General features: G+C 43.0%; 1 protein-coding gene across 1 annotated transcript in view; it reads right to left on the minus strand.

The window, feature by feature from the left end:
- Positions 1-23,217, minus strand: part of LOC146200258 (uncharacterized) — a 61,978-nt gene extending 38,761 nt beyond the window's left edge. The window contains exons 1-6 of the mRNA XM_084592311.1: positions 23,115-23,217; positions 20,740-20,769; positions 14,417-14,426; positions 11,551-11,645; positions 8,420-8,575; positions 1,957-2,217 (exon numbers count right to left, since the gene is read on the minus strand). Of these exons, the coding sequence (XP_084448437.1) occupies positions 1,957-2,217; positions 8,420-8,575; positions 11,551-11,645; positions 14,417-14,426; positions 20,740-20,769; positions 23,115-23,217 (655 nt within the window). The remainder of the gene's footprint in view (positions 1-1,956; positions 2,218-8,419; positions 8,576-11,550; positions 11,646-14,416; positions 14,427-20,739; positions 20,770-23,114) is intronic.
- Between the last annotated feature and the right edge of the window lie 1,187 nt (positions 23,218-24,404).

Below are 24,404 nucleotides of genomic sequence, written 5' to 3' on the forward strand. Positions count from 1 at the left end.
CAACGTACACCGCATTCAGCTTCCGCAATTTCTTGATGTGAAGTTCTGTCTTTTGTATTTCCTGTGCCCGAAACAATGCGATACACGTTTGGCACAGCAATATTGTGCCTGATTATTTGTTATCAGACTAAGGGAAGGAATTTGTCCTGGACAACCTCGCATTCATCGCTGAGGAGGAGGATAAACTTTAACTTTAAGCTTATGGCACTCGGCGACTTCTGAGGCTCTTGGTATGACCCGGATGTTCGAGCCGGAACTGAGCAACATGGCCTCCCAGTGGTCTTGAGTCGAGAGCTGCAAGCATGCGAGAAGGGGGTCCCGAGTGCAAGCCCAGAGTATGTGTGAGAGGGTGGGTGGCGTTTCGGTCACACAGCATACAGGATGAGGAGTAGACCTTAGGATATATTCAAGCATATTCCTTCGTCCGTAACAATATATCGCAGAATCGGGAAAGTATTTGTTTGGAGTTGCCTCCACGCAACCTCTTGGGGTTTCGTAAGGGACATATGCGTGGGGGATTGATGTCTACCTAAGCGGTAGTGCATGGTGATGTCGTGAAACGTAACCATACGGTCTCTCGCAGTCCCCAAAACGGGCGACGCTAAAGCCCTTTCGACGACTCCTCGGGTGTATAATTGGTTCCCTGGATGGGATGAGTGCGCTGGGACGCAGATCAATTGGATCTGGCATGGATGGAAATTTGAGGAATGTAGGAGGGATGTGACGACGGGGTAGACCCGCCCTTTGGCAAAATTACGAATTGCAGATTTAGAATCCCTGAAGATGGTCTCGGCAAAGGTAAAGGCTATCGCTAAGGCTATGGCCGCCTCCTCGGCCTCTTCAGATGATGACAGGGATGGAGAACGCAACCAACGGCTGCCCACAGTGATTTACTACCGCGAGCGAAAAAGCATCCCGGTCGGAGTATTCGGCTGCGTCGACATAAACTGCTGTCCGGTCTGTCGAATTTTTTTTTAGTGCAGAGACTTTGCCCTGTCCTTGGGGCGAGCGATATGATACATTGGGCGTATGTGTTTAGGGAGAGGGGTAACGATGAGGTTACTGTGAATGCGAGGTAGAAGCTGGGCCTTTTCAGCGACGGTCGCTTCGAAGCCTATTCTCAACTTGTCGAGTGTGTGACGTCCCGTGGGGGTAAGGTGCTCATACTGAGAGATGAGATGAGCTTCCATGAGCTCCGTTACAGTTTTATAGACCCCTAATGCCAGGCGTTTGTAGGTTAGGGTCCAGCGAGATAGCTATAGATAGCCGCCTTGTATGCCAGTCTAATAAGACAGTCAACACGGTACCGCTCCTGGCAGCTAAGGTAGAGGTAAGGGAGGGTACATGCTAGGCGACTGATAACAAATGCCTGGACTAGACGTTGTAACTCAGCCTCTCACATGCTTATATGTTTGTTAGTGATGCGCCGAACGAGACGAACGGTCAGCGAGACAGTAACTATGAGTATAGCTAGAGTGTCAGTATTTTTTCGATTTCTCTGAATAAGAAGCCCCAATACCGTAATGGTGGATACTCCTCGTATAGGCTGGAAGCTAGCAGTAATGCAGATGGGTGTTTGAATGACTGCCCTGAGAGCTGCATGGACATATGCGTGATACAACACGAAGAGTGTTCAAGTAGACCAAAAAAATAACAATAAATCGATGTATCCAATGGGCTTTGCACTCAATGAAGAGCTTTACTGGGTGCGTAGGGTCGTGTAGCTTGTTCAGTGCGATGGACTGGACATCCCGAATTTCATGCTGCACATTTGGTGAGTGGCTGACGATAACCTTAGATCTAGCGGTATTTATCTTAATATTAGCAAACCGGAATTTGAATTTGAGCTTTCGCTCGCCTCTTGAAGCGGACTAACAATATTCATTACGGGGCGTTTTTGCTGGCAGCTTCCTTGCTTCCTTGCCTGCAGGCTCCCGACAGCTGGCGACCACTCACCTACAGACACCACCGGAAGGCTTCCTATGTCCCGGCCTTTAGATGCTGGCGGCCTGTCGAAGTCCGTCGCCTCGTGAGTGTCCTGGTCGCTGGGAGGTGGTGCGGGAGGAGGCGGTGCCGGCTGCTCCTCAGGCTTTGTAGTCTGTTCAGGAGCAGATGTCCTAGGAGGCCCGTCCGTGTCACTCGTGACGTAATCTGATTCGGCGTTCCTACGTCGGCCCTCGCCCTTTGGCCTTCCCGGCATTTTGGCCACTGGCGGAACTGCAGCGTACACGCATAAGCCGGGCAACCATGTAACGGCCTACTTCACTGCGGCTGGTGAATCAACATGCGCCTTTGCTTCACGCTTTAAAATTTGTCGTAGAAGACACATCTCTGCTCCTTGCTTAAACAAAAGCTGTACAGAGTACAAAAAGCAAAGTGAATGATAAGATTATTAGGAGCCTGTCCCCGCTAAAACATAATATTTTAGTAAATGAGGCCTCAAAGCACATGCGAACAGAAGCTGCAAGCTCGTCAAAATTAATTTCGAAACTTAGAGGCGTTGACTATGTATCGCAGTCAAGGAGATGAACCGATGCGCAAGTATAGAGCATCTGCCTCAGGCATATAAGTACCGCGGCCTGAATCGTTATCAAGCGGTGTTGCCCAGTAGCGAAAAGATATCCGAGTATCAATGGCATGATTAGGAATCTTACGGGAGTGGTCTAATCTCAGTGACCAGAGAATACAAACTCACCAGCACAAAACTAGACCTCTATTTAAAAGTACCCTGGTGTAGTACGTACTCTCACCGACAGTGTCCTATAGGAATGCATAAATTAGACCCTGCCCTCAATCCCTATCGGATGTGAATCAAATGACCATGGTGGCCTTCTGACAAGTGAAAGAGTGGCGGGTGTCAAAATCTCTGGCTACGAACAGGCTGCAATATGAAAGCACCTGTCTGCGTTAAACGTCAGCATTCTAAAAAGTTAGACTAGCCTAGAAGTACGGTTACACGAATTAGCAGGTATCATTCGCACATCATAGGGCTCAGTGAGATTCGGAATCTATATAAGGCATATAAGGAAATAAACAGGCGATACTCACTACGGTATCATGGCTTAACGGACAAAGTGGCAAGACGCAGTTTTGATCAATAAGGGCATATAGGTATAGTGAAATAGAGGTATTTTAAAGCAATAACTAAACCGTGGCAGCTACCGCAATACTTCTCGACAAGACCGTGAAGGTTGTTTGAAACCCTGAAAAACCTTCATCGTGTCATAATAAGGAGATAGGTGAAGGTTCCACGAAGATATGGAGTCGGGACACTCATAAATTGCATTACATTATTCTCATGAGTGGTTTGAATTTGATGGCGAGCGAGAAGTATAATCGGAAGATCGCGGTATCGGTTCTAGGAATCGCTGTACGGGAGCTAACTTGAAATTTTGACCTGAAATTTTTACCGAAAAATAATTTACAGGCCATGACTACCTTATTCTGAAAACAAGAAAAAAGGACAAAACTTCAAAGAGCCCGAAGGGTCAAACCGAAAATGAGATATACTGTGAGCGTATCCCCACACTGTGTAGGATATGTGGGTACTGGACAAGGTGCGATGCGTAGTGGTCAGGGGACAGTAAAGTCTCAGATTACGATAGAAAGGGACAAAAAGTGATAAGATTATTACGAGAAAGCGCGTCATCGAGCTGGGTCATCAACGGGATATTCTGCTTTGGTAGAATATTTAGGGGAGTAGATCGAGTAGATTTGTAATAAGGGAGTAATTGCTCATTTACACCCACCCACGCACAGCCCAACCCGGCTACAAAGGAGAGCTACGCAGCTTTCTCACAAACGTCGTAGTTAAAGAAAAATTTGTCATCCGGGGATCGAGCACGGGACCACTGCCTTTCCGGGGCAGTCGCTCTACCAACTGAGCTAATCAGGATGGTTAGCTCAGTTTGTAGAACTATACAGAAAGCTGTATAGCTTTCCTTTGTAGCCGTATGGCTGCGCTTGCGTGGATGCCAATCAGTAATTACTCTCTTACTATATATTCTGATTTAACGGAGGGTGATGACGTTAGCGTTTATATGATGCCTGATATTCTGACGATGTATTTAGATAGTACGCAATAGTAGGGTAGCTAAAAAGGATACTTGCAAGTTCTGTTGACATGGGAAACGCCCAATTAAGAACAGCAAAAGTATGAAAGCCGCTACCCCAATAGATAGGTTCGAGCTGGCATTATTGTCAACGCTAATCGATAAGCATGAAGGGAGTAACCCAAGGAGAGTATTGAGGAGGCTATAAAAATAAGGCATAAAGGGTTCAAGAACAAATTGTTAATGGGCAAAATTCGGATATAGGCCCTCAGACACAAGAGGGCAATGCCAATGCGAATGTGAATAACATAGTTATTTTAACCGAAAAAGTCTGTACAGATCTATAAAATAAGAGAAACATTGAACATTCTAACGACGAAGCTGAGGTGAGAAGAGACGTCATCTTTTACGCAAGAAAAAGTGGAAATAAATCTCGTTTTAGCTGGAATGCCAAAGTGAAAACCGTGACTGGTGAGGATAAGGAAAAGGGAGATTTGTTACACGGTGATGGAAACAACGCGCTAGAAAGATTCGCTACGTTGTAACCGCAGCGGCTGATGGAATCAGGCGTTCCGGAGCCTAGGCAGGATGACATTAATTTATCAATATAAGAAGCGCCAAAATCATTATTTAGTGCAGACGAGCCAGCTCAAAGTACACTCTTTACAAGGTATTTACTAAAACAATAGCTAATGAAGTTTAGACTCAGTGAACCAACGAACAGGAGTGCATTTTCGAAAAACACCAGACAACTGACTACATTTGCACAATTACGCGACGAACGAGTACTATAACCATAGTCTATGCATAGTATATAAGATTCACATATTAGACGCCGGCATTTCAGTTGGCAGATAATATATGGCAGATATTATATTAGATATTATTTAGATATTATAGATAATATATTATATTATATTATATTATATTAGATATTATAGTCTGGCAGATATATGCGTAACGTGGCTACAGAAGAGACATATGTAAAAATTGTGAAATATATCTAAGAGCCGCAGAACGACTATATTCCTTCGCAGGAAAGGTTATAAAAACCCGATAACAAAAGTGACTAGGCCATTAGATACAATCTCTCGTGTGCCGCGGTTATAAATGCACTGGAGAGAGAAATTAATGGAGAATGCTGTAGTAATCTTCGGATACCACCTTGCAGCGTTGTTCAAGGAGCGAATTGCAAAGCGTGGTGGAGGATCTTGACAAGCAAGTATTCGAACGCTCGGTTTGAGCAATAACACATAAAACAAAATAATGTTCACTAGACCTGGAAGGAAACAGCAGTTCGAGATGAGGAGCGAAGTATTGGAAGTATTAAGGGAATGTGCCTGCTTATGGCAGGTGGTGACTGCAGATCCCAATCACGAGAGTGAAATAGATTTAAGAATATAAGTGGAGGTAAACGCGCTTTGCAGACACTCTAAGGCAATGAACAGCATTTTACCAATATGCAGCAAGAGGAAAAGCATAGAGTAGCGGCACGTTTGCCGTACTCAGTTATGGAGAACAAAGTGAAGCCTAATGAAAAAGTGTTGCCCATAAACTGAGAAGGACGCACCGAGCTATAGAAAGAAAATTTATAGGTCTAGCTTCAAGAGACAGGGAAGGAACAGAGAGAGCCAGTAAACGAGTGTGATCTAAGAATACCTTAACGGAGATGGACAATGCGCGCATTGCGAAGGCAAGTAACCAGTGGTTGTTAAGGCTACACTGCAACAACACGTGCACTCTCTATAACTCTCCCATTCACCTTCCTGGTTGGGTGCAAGGTATGTCTTTCATCCTAATTCAGTGCGTTGTGATCGTACAATTGCACTTTTTCTTAACAGCTTTGCAGCTTCTCATGTGTTAACTGCTTGACAGTTGTACACATTGTACAGTACTTTAGAAAACTTTCATTTTTTTGTGTGCGTGAGATCCCGAAAAATAGTTCTTACAAACCACTGTCAGCGATCTGTCTCAATTTGTCAATATGAATATACAATTCATTTACGAGGTCACCAGCTATATAGTTTTCATACCAAGATATGTCTTGCGTGCGGCGTGTATGCACCTGTTTGTAGTTGAAGGGCATTTCTATTCTCCGCATGATGTTTATCAGGCTGTTTTTGGAAAAATAATAAAGAAGGCAGTGAAAAAGCAAAGCTAACTTAACAAGCCTGCTGGCACGCGTTGTGAAGTTGTTATGGGAACACAACCAGGCTAGAGATGTCACTGGAAAGTGTAGCAAGCCTATGAAGTCCAAACAGTGGAGACACCTCGATCGTTAACCTTAGAGACCACACTTTCTCCACTGGTTTATACACCAATAATAATAATTATGAATAATTATTAGCAGCCACGTTCGCTTAGCAGTTTAATGGAAGTTATTTTGTTTCTCATTCCGTAAAAATATGCCTGAAAGCGCTGTGAGAGATGCACGTGCAATATCTGCAATCATTATTTAGTTTGAAAACTCGAATACAATATGTCATATAAAATAAACTTTTAAGGAATAAGCAAAAATATTTGAAACATATGAGGTGGTGAGTAAAACCTCAAGCACTCTTATAGTTATACCATATGGAGTTGGTACGTCACTGTACGTGAGCGAAAGAAATATGCAGCGCAAGAATAAACAACAACAGCCGCGATAGCTCTGCAAATAGCTGACGGCGATGTAACGGGGCAGCACCTCACTATATTCAAACATGCTTGTCGAACAAGAGGCAGAATTGACAGAATCGCCAATCGCATCCTGCAAACGACGACAAGACATATAACAAACACTAATCACAGTATAATATGGGTTCCGGGACACGAGGGTATAAGGGGCAACAAGGCAGCAGATGAGTAAGCTTGAGGGTACGTCGACCGGGCGGACTCAACACTCTGCACCACGGGCACCTATACCCTGTCATCCCCCCGTATACTCAGATATACTAGATCATTACAGAGGCCAGTGAAAACGCTTCCCAGCACACACAAAAGAGCTAACCCAAGAGGAGGCAGTAGGCTTGCGCCGATTACAAACTGGCACTTATTCATACAGACACAAATTACACAAGAATTTTCGTACGCAACATGAAGATGAATGCCCATGGTGTCATGGTACACCGACACTCGAGCACGTCACATGGATCAGTCCACAGGCAAACTTGGACACCAAAATAGAAAACTCGAATCTGACGCAATGGGAGCACTTGCTGGCCAGCGAGTACGAGCAAGAGGAAAGATTTCTCGTACTCCGAGCCACAATGGCAGCAGCGAAGTGCGGCATCCTGGACCGAGAATAAGCCATGGCGCACAAGTGACCAGCAACGATCGCAAACACAACAAATCTGTATAAAATAGCTTTTTTTTTTTCATCCATCTATCAATCTTCAAAGGATTGAAGGTAAAATAATTGTATTGATTTGCTTAGCGCTCAATTTCTTAAGAAAACAAAAATATTTAGGGGAGTAGCATCCTCGATACGCATTATTTATTGGCACAATTTCTTAAACTGTATATAATTGATTGGATTTCAATAAAGGCAATAGGAGGGGGTGCACAGCAAGGAATCGGAAGGAAACGAAGTGGACAGATTGTGCACGTGAAGGTAGTAATGTCTCCTAGGTTATACACTCTACAATTACGAAAGGGCTGTGACGAAACGCAACTATAGATTTAGGTGCATCAGTGCAAGCGTGCAGAAACCAGCAGGAGGAAATTTAGTCAAACAAACTATAAAACAGTTAGGCAAACGAGCAGCGGAACTATGAGCATGGTATGCAGTGCGCTCGTTCTCATGAATTGTAGATTAAATGTAGGCACACTCTGCTGTATACTCATCAAAACTGCGCCAAGAAGCTGAATACTACTGCAAATTTCTTTTGAGATTAATATTATTATTGGGAAGCATGATATTATCGTTGCTACATGCTAGCAACCATAGCAGTGGCCATAGAACGCCGTGCATTTTCCTGGTTATTTTTTTTTCTCCTACTTCCTAGTGAGTCGTCATTAGGCCAATAAGTTATCATTGTGCTAATTAGCGATCAATAATCACCATACATTTGAATATATAAAAATATCAAAATACTTTGATTGGGTTCAGTTACTGTTGCATTTGGTACACTTGCTCGAAATCGCTGGAACGTGCCGGAGGGCAAAGCCAGACGTCACGGCATTATACTCCAAAATAAAAGAATTCTGCAAGCCCACTGGTTACCGCATTTCTGCTATCCTCGATTTTTGCGGGCCTAAAATTCTCTGTCAACAAGTCCGGAGGGACATTGCTATTCGCTAATGGCGTCGCTATATAAACGGCCCGGAGGACGAGCCCTGTATTGTCGCGTTGCTTCCACACATATGAATCGCAGTGAGCGACGAACCTTGCGGTTCTTCCGGAATTTCCTCTCGCCGACCAAACTTGTCCCTGGATCTGCGGCCCGAGCTGCCTCCGCCATCGAAGTCTCTGCTGCCCTCGCCTCGCGGTTCGTCGCCGCCGACCTCAGCATGGATCTTGCGAACGGCGATGCGTCGGGGAGCTGCAAATGCACGGCGGTCAGCGCAGCTTTGCGGGTCAATGACCAACTGAGCCCCATGAGGCGAACATGAAGTCTCCTTGTCATTGTTAGATTTTTTTTTTGTCATGGCAGTTTGTCCTTTTTTTTTTTCTTTCTATTCGCCCTCTGACATTTTTTGGGCTTTTTGATGACCCTGCAGGCCGACCGGCCCACGGCCTCTGCTATGACAGAAAATGACGAAATCTCACAAAATATTTATATAACGTATTATATCATAAGGGTCAAAACGTAAGCAAAAGCAACGTGCCGCTTTTGTAGATCATTCACGTGCGTGATAATATAAAAAGAATCGATGTTTTTGTGCACATACTGCATTCATAAAAACCACGGAGAAGGCAAGAATAAAAAAAAAAAGTAAATAAAAACTGCCAGCTCCCAAGTCCACCGCCATATGAGTCAACAATCAAGGCAAAATAACGAGAATAGCACTCACGGAGAGTACTAACTTGAGATATAGGAAGAAAAACTATTTTACGTACTACCACTCGCGTAGTACAAATAAAGGTTATAGTTCTGGCTATATCGAGTGTGTTGCATGTATCGACATGTTAGGTATGGACCAGTGGAAATATTAAACTTGCTAAAATACAGAGCGTAAATCAATTTAGGCCCTGCAAGCACGCTTATGTTTTTAAAGTGTTCTTAAACGAGGATATTATTGGTTGTCATCAGATCAAAACGAGATATATAGTTCCAATAAGCATGAAGTTGAAGCCGGGGGTCATTTAAAGGGTCTTTCATTTTAGGAATGCACGGCGGGCTACACAACATACTTCCTAGTTACGGAAGGATTAATGAGTTAAAGGTAGACATTTTAGGTCCAGGTGTATCGTATTTTCATTTCCGCTTTAAAAGACACAAGCTTCTCGACGGGGGCGAGCTAATATTGCTTTTAGAATTAGACAAATAAGATTATTATTAATTGTGATGCCCAGGAGTGTATACCGCTCAAATTGCGACATTGAGACTTGACGCGAGCGAGAGCCAGCTTAATTGAGTAATGGCACGTTAAAAATATTCAGTATAGGTCAGCACTTTGCCTATCATCCTCCTAAACTATTAAAATGAGCTCCTCTGTGACGTTTTTTTTTTATTTTAGGTCCGCGGCTCAACCGCTTTTTAAGCTTTTTAAGTATAAGCTTTACTTAAGAAAAATACTTCCCAATCTGCATCAGCCTCGCTTATATACTAGCTACATCAGCGCTCTCCTAGTAAATTTACTATTACCACCTGCACAGCCCACCATGTATCGTTACCTGCTACACTTTGCTTATATGCGCTGAATTACGTTAACGATCAGCAGGGCATCAATTATACGTCTTACATATCCCAAGCCTGTCTACGTTTTTCCGTTGACATGTCTGTTTGGGGCACATCCCGAGCGTATCCTCCAAGCAGTGCTGTCCTTTCTTTTTACAAGTCAGTCTACCAGCTCTTTTTCATTCGCCAAATGGCTATAGTGCTCTAAATGTAGTTTTAGCTTGAGTGTGCAATCCCATTTATTACCTGAGGGTAGTTCTGCACCTTAATATCTATTATGCGCTGCAGTTCGCATTTTAGTATGGCAAAAATTGAGTCAGAATAAATATATCAACCATACGCTAAACACTTAAGCTCTGCAGTGATTTCAGTTTGAGTAGTGTCCTTGCAATCGAAATTGACTCACATGCCAATGCTCAAATACCAGCGGAAAAAAATCGGCCATAACTGCCCGCACTACAACAACATTTTGTCTGTGGTGTGTGGTTGTGGTGGCGGAGAAACTTTATTTTTCAACGGATATAGAATCCACCCGCCAAGAGGGCGGTCTGGAAAACTAAAGCACGGGTGGCGTGTTCGGCGAGTCAGATGTTCTTTTGTAAGAAAATTTGTTATATAATATTGCAGTATTATTCAGTTGTCCTGTAGGAGTTTCTTCATTCTGTTGGTACAGGTTGGGATTGCGGAGTAGGAAGGAATTAAATTATGTTGCCTTTACAAATAATATTGTTGCGAACAAGGCAGCACCATGCGCAGAGCTCGGAGATACTCTATTCGCACAGAAACATAAGACGTCTTCATCAAACTGCAGCCTCCGTAGCTGGAGACAGAAATAGTAAACTTCGATCTAAAGGAGGCACGCGCAGGTCACAAAGCCATCGTAGCGGTGCGCACTAGTACAAAGGAGCAAGAAATAAAGGCTGCGCAAATGTACATTCGTGCTCGAACATCTCGTTGCCACGGTAGCAAACTACCGTGCTCTTAATTACTTGCCTTACTTTTTTTTAAATTTTTTTAGTACGCTTAGGATATTCACAGACCATCAGTGCCATTCTTGATGTACAGCTTGTTACCTTTAAAATAGTGTTTCCTAAAGATAAATTGCTCCTAAAGGAAACAATCATTTTTACAGACACTATTTTGTTTTAATGGAATCTATCACATTCCGTGCATGCTCTTTATTTATGTTTATCTCTTCAATCTGATATTCTTGCATGCGCTCATCACAGTAGCGGTAAAAATATAAAAACAAGAAAACAGCTTCAGGTAAATTTGGTTGTATGTAAACTGTACTGCATCCATACATAGGGAGGTGATATGCTGAAGCAAAATTAAAACAGCGCGTAGATTAGAGGTAGAAGCAAGGCTAGGAGCAGTCGGTATCGAATCCCACTGAAGCCTCAATCAAAAAAGGTCGAAACTAAATCAACACCTCAGAGGAAACCTGCAGTGTTTCTAGCTGGCCTTGTATATTTAAATTGCTCCTGAATATCCGCGTCCTCCAGCTTGCTTCTTAACTGCCTTTCTCTCAATAAGACATGTCATTACCCGTATGCCTGTGAGTGAAGTATCATCTTTATTCTATTTATTCTGTTGAAACGTGCAAGCTATTCTTCCCAGAGAAGTTCTATTTACAAAATGAAAGAGCAACTCCAGCGATAATAGAAGATGCTCACGTGCGGCCCTCGTGTGGAAGAACAGGACAACGCCCAGCAGAGCAGCGAGCCCCACAGCTGCGATGCAGATCGCCTGGGCCACCTCCGGACTGCTACTGACGGGACATGGGAAGGAAGAGATCACAAAAGGGAGCTTCAAAACTGTAGCATACCGGTGCAGATGCGACTTGTGTTCAAGCTGCTTGCATGTAAAGAGGCAATACTAGTGGCGGATGTGGCCTGCTTTTAGGCACTGCGCGGTAACTCGATGTAATTGTGTAGACCTCAAATGCTTCGGAATTTGACGCTTCCTACCTAGATTCACGCAAAGTTTGAGTACACAGGGGCCACATGAGCTCAAATATGACCATGAGCAATTCACGTAGCCTGCAGTTGATGGCGCCAACATATCATGCGTGGTTCTAAGAGATGTCACTCGTTTTCTCTTTAATCGAGATTGGAACTAGCACACGCCAGAATTGCAAGATAATTGACCAAGAACGGAATCTACACAAACCTTTCGCTGCTCTGTATTCTGTTCTGACGCCTTCTTAGATCTGGTATGCATTGCAGTCAGGCCGTTTATACCTTTTGGGGCTGTTCTTATCAGATATGGAGCAGTATTTCTTAGACAGGAAGCAGTCGAAGATGGCGCCGGTTATAAAAATGACCTCGAGTCGTTTGAAAGCTGACTTGTGCTGATGCGAAACTTCTATTATTATTTGGGGCCTACATTTTTAAGCATTAGAAGTCCGCATTCGCATTTATGGATGTTCTGCGTTCGTCTACCTACGACTAAAATGAATAAGCCTTTGTTCTAATCTTACCTTTTAATTACCCAATAGACGATAAATTTCATTTCTGAACAACTAGAGGTGCTAGCTGGCAGGTATGGCAACAGCAATTTTGTCTTACAATGCTTCAAGCCTCTCCGAAGCTATAAGTTATTAGTATTTGCTCAAATTAGCTCCAAACAGGGACTGTTCCCGCGAAAGGAAGCTTCCTGTCTTCAACAAGTACATCACATTCCGAACGCTCGTTTTCTGGAATGCTCCTTTAATGACGAGAGCCACATTGGAAGCTATCATACAACTCACGTGCGCACAGTTCTCGTGGTATTGGGATATACAAATAGGCTTGACTTATCGTATCCTTCATGAACATTTGGCGTACGGTCTGATGTGAATTTTTTTTTTTTTATACAGCGGCATGTTAGGACAGCTTTCTCTGCAATTTAGACGTAGAATTGGGGGTTGCTAGAACGCCGTGGTAGAGTAAACTCTATGATCAGATTGTGCCTCTCTGTTCACTACGCCGTCTATTTCACAGCGTCGTCCTGCCCCAAAGTGTACGTTTCAGGTGTAGGCTCTCCTTATAGCGAATGGCGGAGAGAACAAAATGCACCGTCTCCGCCGTTCCCATCCGCAAAACACAATTGCAAAAATTATATGGTTGTCTGGCTTTCTTCTTTTTCTTCAGAAAAAGCGCTGTTATTTTTCCTCTGTAAGATGAAAATCGTGTTAAGGTTGCAGAAGCAATACGGTTTGGAAAAATCCAAGAGAGTTCTTTGCCTTTGATTTTTTTCCAAGTTGGAGCCTTACAACCGCGCGTTTACGCGTCTTCTTGTTTTTGTTTCGCATTGATTCCGTGACGTCAACCACATCTATTTCATCACGGCCACTCAAAATATTTTTCGTGTTACTGCTCCTCACTTTCTCGCTCTCTAATTCCGCTTTTATATTTTTCGGCTCCCTAAAATAAAAATCAGCGTTAGACAGGCTAGGTTCCTGTTCTCTTTCTTATGGTGTCCTTTCCGTTCGGGTGTAGCTTCACCTTTGACATGAACCAACTAACTCAGATCCAGATAGTCCTTCTGGCAGTTTTCTTCGTTAATATTAGAATGGCTTTACACGAATTGAAAGCAGCACACGTTATTTTGTTTTCTTCTGTATTGAATAATTGAATAAATTCCTTTTATTCAATTTCTTCACTGTTCTTTTGCTGCGGTTCTTTGTGACAGCGTTTAGGCTCAGCGCTCATATGGATGCAGGATTCTAGAGAAACAGAATTCTGAGAAACATTTTAATAGTGAGGCAGCTGTGGGTATTGCTATATACTGTTATGCATGAAGGGATGAAGATAACCTAAGATTTCAATCTGTGTTAAAAATCCGCATTTAAAATTCTTCGTGCTCTCACGAAAAATAAAGTAATGGCGTTTCCGAAAAATAATTTTAGGATACTCTTGTGAACATATTGAGAGATATGGCCAAACTTCCGATGCCTAACGAAAGTTTGCTTTCGAAGTTTGTCCTACTCTGAAAACAAATAAGTAAGACGGCGAGAGGAACCCAACGGGTGGTATTTTTATAACCTAAAAGAAAAAAAAACAGAAAATGACACCTTGCCGAGAGAAGATGTGGGGATATATTGGTTATTGTTATGATGATATGTAACATGCAAAACAAAAAGATTGTTTAGAAAACGCTTTGCAGAAAATAACCAGAATTTCTGGTTTTGAAAAAACGAAGCGAAGGCTCACAGCCGTTATGCACTATCACCCTTCAAAAATAATCCTGATCCATATGAACTATTGGGTTACAGAATGAATCCTTTCGACGGAAAAATATTCAAAGCGTTAACAAAGATCGACTGTAAACTTATATATGTATGATTTAACGTGCATAACTTCCAAAAGAAGCCATAGCGTAGTGCTCCAACTTACGTTTGGGCACCTACAGTCCTTCAACGTGTGATAAGATCGCAAAGCACAAGCATGTCCTTCGCTTTCTGCCTACACGTCACACGAGATCTGAACCCGCGGTACTGGATTTGGCATATGAACACCAGAGAACATGACCCCGTAGAAGAGTACGGTGCGCACTTACCCTTTAATTTCTGCAACCAGAACAAAAAGGTAGAATATTCAGCGATGACTCGCTAATGTAGCAGCAGGTTTTATGCGTTAACCAACAACCATCTTTCATTAGACCCGTTCACGTGAAAACATCCACCACGAATCTCTCTATTATTCCAAATGAGTTGCTTTATAGTGTTGTGCCCATCGTTGAAGTAACAGAGCTCGTTATTCAAACCACGCTCGCTAATGTAGGTTGAATAATGCGCGTTGCAGCTGGCTCCACTTGGGCACCATAAGCATATTCAATAGGTCAACTGGGAGTGTTCGCTTGCACAGCCTGTACTTCGAGAAAGTGAAACTAACAGAGCCATTTTCAGCCGTGTTGTTACTGCCTTAGGGTGAATCATGTAAATGGGTTCAACAATTGAGACGTTACTGAAATGAGCGCCGGTAAGAGCGGGAGTAACAGCGTGTTATTCGAGTCAACACCTGATCATCCCTGTAGGCCATAAGGAAGCTGTCCTCAGTGATATTCAAGTATACGATGACAAAACGTTTGAGCCTGCATGTTGAACGTATTCAATGTTGTAGCGTTTAATCAACCTGGCGCCTAAAATGAGTTATTCGGCAATTACAGCTCATGATATCTGATCATTATCCAAGGTTGAATGGTGTAAAGGTGTTCAAAAATAATCAACGACGATATTCAGCGATGCAAAGTGAACCGGCTGTGCTTGGTAGGCGCAAGTGGATCAACCTAACCTACGTTGAAAAAACATGCGCGGAAAACAGAGAGAAAAAAATTTTTTAACCCTTTTTTTTTTTTGAGTGCTTGAATCAAATCTGGTTTCACGTGGGCAATGCTTGAAAGCAACACCCTATTTTCGCCGCCGCGTTTAACAACCATTCTGAAATTAAAAAGCATGTAAGTGGCGCACCTCATTAAACACGACAAGGTAAAAAAATAGGCAAATTGGACCGCATTCTAAACGCAAATAAGCCTATAAGATAGTAAAAAGGGAGTAGCTTGTTCTCTAGTGCACTTCCAATTAAAGACAGGGCATTTTGTCCGAACTATGGGGCAGATTTTCTCACTAGAAATACGGAAGCCAGTTCTTCGTTGAGAAAAGGCAAAAATTTAACAATTTAAAATATATTAAGGGAGGTTTCTATGTCATCTAAACAATAACATCAAAACTTCTGGTGCAAACGTTAAATGTCTTATTTCATTGGCAAGTAAATATTATTGAAGAAGAAAATATGTTTCTGTTACTAAAGTATAGCATTGTTTATAGTTCGTGTTGAAAATCTACCCCAGGGCTTGGAGAGAATACCATGTCTTTACGATGAAGGGCGCTAGAGGACATGTTACCCTCTTTTTACTCCCTTGGAGACTTATTCCTGCTTATAATGCGCGTGAATGGCTGAAAAAAGTGCAAAAGTTGACCAGGAAGGATGGTAAGGGCACAGACTCCTGATAGAAGACTGCTACTGTGACTTATACATGTGCATTGATGCAAGGTGGTTCCCTGCCATCCCGTCCACTGCTGTGCCTCTTAACGCTGTACTGATAAAGGTCTCGTTCTGCGGAAAATCTGGTGTCCGCATCCCTGTAAAATCCCGATTGACACAGATGGTAGCCACGTGATAGCCATGCAGCTATTTGTAGTGGCATCTCTTAAAGGAAGAAATGGGTCATCAAGAGGTAAAATTGCAACTGTGCTTTACCCTTTACACCATGCTTTACTGAGAAGCTCATGGCACTGAAGTTGAAGTATATGTTTTATGTTTCGAAGGCCGAGCATAACCAACGGGCCGTAACATTTTCGTGGCGCTCTTACGTTAGGTCGAGAAGCAATGAATTTTTTTTTCATAAGCTGGAAAAACGAAAATAAACCCCCAAAATTAGTTGGAAGGGGAGCACACGCAGTGGAGATAAATACAAATTACAGCCTCCAAACGCATCTGCATAAATTGTTTTATTCCGAAAAGAAAAAAAAAACATTCAAACTCTCACGTCCAGCCTTTGCTGTGGCTTTCCTAACTGTCGACATTTTCGGAGTCTCTTTATTGTCAGTACGTACGTTTTTCATTAGGAGAAGAACCAAAAATAGTGGTTCTCCCTCCACCTTACCCAATTAGTTGCAGGGAACCTAATTTTGGGGAGGGGGAGGAGGGGCAGGGTGTAAAATATGCCTTGACTAAAACCTCCAGTGAGCTATAACTCACTAATATTTCTTAGAAGGTGAACTCTTCTGGGGTGGTGACCCAGCGCAGTGATGCACGCGAACAAGATATGACAGAGAATCAAAAGACAGCGCTGCGTGGCTAAAGCGAGGACGACGCGTTCACAATGGCGGAATAATAGACATCGGTAAGACTAGGATTGCGTTCTCTGCGCCAGGACCTGGCTCTATAAACCCCAGCACGCTAGCAGTTCTTGGGCATTCGAAAGCACAGAAAATGACTCGGAGACAAGGATACAGCAGGGTCGGAAACGAGCGTTTCGTGGTGCATTGACGCTTGCATCAAGCTATAGCTATGAGCACTGGCAACCATTGAGAGCAAAGCAAATTGAGTCTATATCTGACGCACCTTTAGCTTCGTTGGGAGCTCTGTGTTCTCTGTGACGTTCACGTTCATCGGATGGACCTGGGCATTTAAGAAACAAGAAAAAGATAGAAGAATACATGTTCGGTTTATTTATTCCAAGTTTAAAATCACAGAATCTTCCACAGAGCTCATAACAGCTAATAATATTGAATTACTAGGAGGAGAAGTAAAACAATAGCAGGGTTTCAACTGAGGTTAAAACGAGGTAGACATGCGAAAGCACGGTTTAATTCGGTTTAGCTGTTGGTCGCTATTTGTTTGTTCTTTCCCTTTAAGTTTCGAATTCGTAACGCTCTAGGATATACACACATTAAGTAACGTGTTCACGTTTACGGCGTCTTCTCTCTGATTCTAACTCAGACCGCCAGACACGGTGCGCTTCTTCGGCCAAGACAGTAGAAGGTCCCGGCTCACTCGACATCATGCTATGGTCTGGCGCGCCATAGCAATGGCGCGGTGCGCCTATGGAGGTAACCATGGCGCACAGCAAAACATTATTTTATTTATTTTTCTTCATTTTAGTTTTTATTTTATCCTCTTATCTCAGAAATTATTATGAATTATTATTTTAGTTATTGCTATTTAATACCATCATCACCATCATTTTTACATAGCTACTAATTCTTTCGTTAGTAATTGGTTTACACGAAAGGAAAAGCACAGTACCTGTCATGCTCTCTGTGCACATCTTAATAATATAATAATAATTGGTTTACAGGAAATCGAAGGCGCAGTGTCTGTGGCGCACATCTTCAAGGGCTTGTTAGACTTCACGAAATAGTGCATTCGCCCTGAAAGGGTCTTGAGTTTCTTTATTCGGGGCTTAGCCGTGAGTTAGCTGTGAAACGTTGAGTACATATCCGCTGTGTGTTCCCAAAAAATTCTTCATCATCACATGCACTATACTAATACTATTTCCGAAAACTGACTGTTTTAAAATCGTTTTGTTTTTCACTGGCAATATTCAGTTAGAATACGGTTTGGTGTTGTTTTAGTTTAAAATATTTGCCATTCTTTCCTTATGTACGTACATATATATCGCTTGATTGCTTTTTGCATCGTTCTGCAATACAGCATATGCCTGTCTAGCGCGGACCGTGCAAAGGGTCTGCAGTATGTACTAACGAAATTAGTAAAATTTGAAAATTAGTAAAATTTGAAAACTTCATGAAAACAAACAACGCCCGCATCCTTCACCTCATGTTTTCTGGGCTGTTTTGCTGATCACTGTTCATGTTTTGTAAATTGCTCAGCAATGACGTCACCAACTGTCAATATATATCCAACTTAGTATGGTTTGCTTTCGTTTACGGGGTTTAGCCAGTCAGGCTATGAGGGACGCCGTCAAAGAGGAATCCAGAAATTTCGACAGTCTAGGGTTCTTTAACGTGCACTGACATCGCACAGCACACGGGCGCCTAGCGCTTCGCCTCCGTCGAGAAGCGGCCGCCGCGTTCAGGATTCGATCCCGCATCCTTGGACACAGACGCCCAGTGCACTAACCACTGCGCCACAGCGGCAAGGCATAATTCTAATCTATCAAATCTAATGATATCATATGTTGACTGCTAATAGTGTCCTAAATTCCCACTGAAGTGCGGTATCAGTCTTAACTCTATGTTATCTCATTATCGTTATCAAGACTATAACTACCAATCCGTACACGACGCTGCTGCTGCTATGACTTGCCTCGTTTTCGTTATTGATCATATGCAAATAGCTTGGTTATCGTTAGTTATTTTCATCTCGTAAGCCTCTCTTGGTGACACATTCTCTCCACATATCCTACCCTCGCCACCCATGAGCCAAAAAAAAAAAGTTTTCGAATTAAAAGGTGTAGCGGTACCTCTGGGTTCTTAGCCATTCGGCTAGACATGGATCTATGCAATAAGTGCCAGATATAATAGCAATGTACCAGCAGTGCTCTTTATATGGCAAAACAAAAATGAGAAAAGCAGCAAACTTACTGTCTGAATCTCGCTCTGAAACGAGTATAAGCATGTAGTAGAAATCAGTCTTAGAAGAAAGCAAATAAAAATTGCAAAAACGAGGAGACTGTGCCGTTACAACGTGTCAGTGCTCGCACACCATATCCACTTTTAATGGGTGACAATGTGTGAAACCAGTCGTCTTTTCAAACTAAACGCGAGATGGGCATGCAGGGACAGCGATATACTAGAACACGCCTTGCCTATACTCTGCACCGTGTTTCTCGTTTTCTTAATTTCAGCATTTAGTAAACACGAACTCTTTATTAATGGGAATCGGGAAAAAACTGCCAGTTAAGAAGTTGTACACCGCAGCACATCGGGCAAATCAATAAAAAAAAAGCAAGTTCTTTTGCTTCAGAGGTGTCTCGAGACGCTTAAGCAGCACCGCAGCTGCCTTTTTATTGCGTATATCTTGTAAGGCAGAGAAAAAACAAAATTTACCTTGAAATCATTTCAGTAATATTTTCCCAAACGACCTGCGACTAGTGAATTAGCACGTTTCTTTATGAAGTGGGGAAAAAACGTTTGCGTAATTAATTTTTGGTAATAAATTATTCAGGAAAACGAAGAATGCACAACGGGCTAAGCACCGCGGGGTTCAAAGCATTCTGTTGATTTTATTCAGGGCTAAGACAGCCGGTTTTGTTAATATATATTTACCTTTAGCTAGAACACCCGGTTAATTATGTTTATCATGCACTGGTGTACCTTGACTGTAAGTTTGCTAAAAATTTCGTCACTTCTCATTGTAATGTTGCACAAAGTGTTCATTCATCGGAAACGTGGACAACAGCACAAATTTGGAATCTTGAATCAAGAACGCATAATTCCATCATTTCAAATGTGGCAACCGAATGATGTTCACATCACGAGGCATATCATGACAGATACTTGTAGATAGATTAATTCTTCATCCGCAATGCTTTTCTTCATAACCGATCATGTGGACAAAAACCTATCCTCCAGTACTCAAGCTTTCGTCTTGATGTAATTATCTTGCACGGCAACCGTAATAAATCGCCGTTGAAATCGAATCGAGATTACGCGAACAATACAACACTTAATAGTTTTAAAAATTTTTTTTAGCTTGTGAAGATAAAGTTAACAATTGAACGTCCGCGGGGTGGTGCTCTCAGCAACATGTTCCAGAAAAAACGTCTTTCTTATCGCTACTTTACGATGGACGTTATGTGTCGACTGCGACGTTATCTGTATCAATTGATGAAATTAATTACACTTAAGGATCGCTAAATATGGTGTGTTTCGAACACTGCCTTTTTCCACGCTCACGAAGGATGTCTGAGGCATCCCTTGAAAATCGTGTACTCCGAAAGAGTAAGCAGATTTTGTTTGGTTTGTGGGGTTAACCGCCTCAAGCGACTGCCTTTGAAGGATGCCGTAGTTGAAAGCTCCAAATAATTTCCACTGCAGCAGTTGTATAACGTGCACTGACAACCCAGAGTAAAAGGGCGCCATGCTTTTCTGGGTCATCGAAATATGGCCGATTTTGCAGGGCTTGAACCCCAGTCTCCGGTTCAGTAGACGAAACTTTTTAGCTACCAAGTTATCGCGGCAGATCAAAATGATAAGCTCTAAAGTTACAGGCGCAAAGTTACGATAAGCATATAAATATTTGATGCCTTCGAGGCAAGGTATTGGCCAGCGTAATAGTGTTGTCATTCATGTTTGCGAGTACATTTTCATTACTTTTGCAGTAAATGTTTTTCATGTGCATTGTGCCACTTACCGTAAAGCTTCTGCATGCTGACGGCATCCCCTGGATGACAGCAAAAAAAAAAAAAAGTTAACAGGTGCAAGGCATATTATACACATGTTATTCAATGGACAGTTATTACCTGCATTGCCGTCTAAATATGGCTCACAAAAGTGTGCAGGTTCGTCATCTTTCAAGTAAAACGGCAATGCAAAGATAATATCTTCAATGTGAACAGACTGCGTGGTATAGCGTCATTCTTTGCACGTTAGATGCTTATTAGTTTGTTGTTTCTAAGAACGTACACACGTGCAGAGTCGGTCAAGAGTTTTCAACCCTAAGACGCTGTTTTTAGTCATATACGTTGACACTAAAGATGCCAAATAAACTATCAGGGCACTGATAGGTGAGACCTGTACTTCTCCTACCCTCTACAAATATCTTGAGCTTCAGGAGTGTTGTCACTTCCCATCTCTATCGCTTATATATATACCCCGTTACGTGGGAATTTTTGGTCAACTATGTATGCATCTGAGGCCAACAGAGCGAAAGTCGCACAACGGAGGCTCGGCAGTGTTCATCTACGAAGTTAGGCAGCCTACTGCGCAGTACCTCGCAGTACCTACGCAGCGTGTACGAAAGGCGATCGAACTGCGGAATCGGTTCTGCTTGCATTGGTACTAGATATGAACAATGGTGAGGTATACCATGGGACACACTTCCTATACGATTAAGGATAAACTCCATTTCACAAGAATAATTGCCAACGGTAACGTGGAAAGTACATCAGGAGTAAAACGTGTATACGCGCAGCACTTATATGTCAGTGACGTCATTCTAAGACGAATTGTCTTTTCCGGTCGTTCGCGAAAGCACCACGCTTTCAAAATACTCTTTGCGTAGAAGTTCTTTGTTAAAGCAGCAGTGTCAGTGCCAGTGGCTCAAAAACCCGATTTCCGATGTTTCGACTACCATGCCATGTACAGAGCATTCGTTCATATATTGTGTTAATGTCAATGTTTTCCTCCTTAAATTTCTCTTCCTTCAGAGTAGCCTATAGGGATTCAAAAGATACGCAAGCCAAGCTCTGTAATAAGCGGTAAGCTGTATTTCTTCCTGACGAGCAGTAATTAGGGAAATACTCTATTTGTATACTGACGCTCATGCTTTTCGACTGCAAACGCTTTCAGTGGTTTTAGCTGTCAAATTCTCCAACCTATTTCGTTAGTTACACGTGACATGCTAGGAATACCTCGAAGCAAAGACAATGACATATGCTAGTGCAGAGCACGTTACAAAATTTTCTCCTTAAATGCGCGATCTACACCGACTTTTTTTGATCATTCAGCGATAAGTAAGGAAAAATGTGCATTCAGGATGCATCTACATTTGACGGAATTTTTTTCAGCAAAAGAAGAATGCGCTCGAAATCAGGATCAAAGTAATAAACAATTTCTGAACTGCAATAGGAATTTCAGGTATTCAATTTGATGTTGCGAGTTACTAATTAACTTACGAAGCCTTAGCACGCCCGATTTTTATGTACGGCATTTCAGAAAAATACATGCCGCGGCTGCAATGTTTGATCGCGCTCGTATAATAGAACCCTTACGGCTTCCCGAAAGATCAAATTGCCTTTATATGGTGGGAAGAGAGGGAGGGGAAGGCAAGGATTCTTTTACTATTCGTATCAAAACCAAATCATGCAACCGAGTTACTTTGGCCAGGAGGGCACATTTTGCGCATATCTGAGTCTTTAGAAGGCAGGAAATGTTTTGGCAAGGAGAGTAGGTCAACTACCCAGTTCGGAGCGCCTTTAGGAAGCGGTAAATGTTGCTTTTACGGTATCTGACTGGGAATGTGGCGTGATACCTTCGAGAAAGAAATGGGCCTACTTTGCAGGCGCGCTTACCAACGGTAGAGTCGTCCTTCCATCGCGAGTAGGCGCTATGCCCTGAAAATGGAAGCTACGAGGTCAGCAGAACAATATGGTTTTGATGTTCAGAGCCACGCGACACAACGAATCGCAATTATCAGCACATACCACCCCTGTTGCTGCAATGAAAAAAAAAATTTCGCTGTTGCATTTCATTTTACCAGCTTTCAACAATAAACAAAAAAGATGCTGATACATCTCTGCAAGATACCTGGCAGCAGAAGCTGCTATTCGAACCGACAAAGTGCACACTATTAAAATGAATCAGGTTTTAGTTATAAGTGCAACTTGTTAAGATGTTCCGTTTATACCAGGAACTTATGCGGTGCGAGGCTAAGAGTGCACTCTATGCGTAGGCTACGGGTCTTGAGTCGTGAAGCTGAAGCACGAATAAATGCAGCGATGATCAGTCGACAGTCAGGTAAACAAACTAGAGGCGTTTACGAACTCGGGCTGGTCCGTGAGCCCGTACCCGGCTCGGCCCGTGGGTCGGGCTCGAGACGCTCGGATGCCCTCTTGCTCTGGTCGGGCCCAGGCGAGGTTATATTTGTCTCGGCCACGCCGGGCCGGGCCATGCCGGATACGCCGATCCAGAGTGCATGCTACTTTTGCAATTTACTCTGGGCGCCTCGTATGCACAGCATTACGCGATTTCCTGCGCCCTGTTAACGCGAGAGCATCAGAGTTGTCCTCCGAAGTCGATCCGCCTGTCCACCAGTCCCCGTAGGCGTGAAAAGAGATATTTACGTATCGGTTTCGAAATTCTAGCCCCGCTGTCGCCTATCATGCGCCTCTGTTCTGGCTTGCTCCTGGCCTCGACATAGCCTCTGTGGATGTGGGGCATAACGCCAATAGCCAAAGCATCCGTGGTACTAGAGTTTTCTCACAATTGCTAAGCCCCGAAAATAAAGTGACGACGCTAATTACCAGCATCGTGAAAGGTACACGGTGAGCAGGACAATCTCCCCGAGTACTTGGCCACAGAATCAAACCGCTGCTTACAGTCTGTGCCACCGCACTTTTGGAGGATCACGGAAGCCGTTACACAAAACTTGCTCTTTTTGCTAACAACGTATTATTAATTCCAGCTACAATTTAGACCACAGAAAGGAACTTCACCGCTGTCTGATTCAAGATACAGGAGCTTCACAAAGGCCCTTCAACAATGCTTATAACTTGCTTTTGAATATACCGTTTCTGCTCTGCATGCATATGTTCTACAAATTTTTAATCTGAGAGCTCTAACTTTCAATATCTTTAAATACATAGTCATCCTGTAACTAATTCTTTATACCAGCAGGGGCCGGATCCGGGCCCTAGGCCGGGGACTGCGTCATGCCAGGTCGGCCTGAGGCCCTTTCACTGTCGGGCCGGGCCGGACTCGGGCTGATAATTTCGGCCCGTGCACACGTCTAACAGAAACGCTGAAGCTGCATTTCAGCTTGTGCGGCCACATTTTAGCCAATCAAACAACAAGCCTGACAAATGTTCTACTCTGCAACATTCAATGCAACGCCCGTCTCCAGTCGCATCTAACGGGCATACAATGAGCTATATCGAAGGCCTCCCAAGCAATAGACAATAGAATTGGTCAAATGCTTCTGGACGCCCTGTACGTTATAGAAAACTCCATTCATAAAGAACGCAGTATTTTCCAAATGATTTAATTGTTTAAATCAATATGACAGTGACACAGTATTTGACTACTACTATTAATTTGAAAGCCCTTCTTGTCTGATACTTGCTGTGCTGTCAGCAGAAA

This window comes from Amblyomma maculatum, chromosome 2 (genome assembly GCF_055883805.1).
Source record: "Amblyomma maculatum isolate TAMU_Amacu chromosome 2, ASM5588380v1, whole genome shotgun sequence".
Taxonomy (NCBI): Eukaryota; Metazoa; Arthropoda; class Arachnida; order Ixodida; family Ixodidae; genus Amblyomma; species Amblyomma maculatum.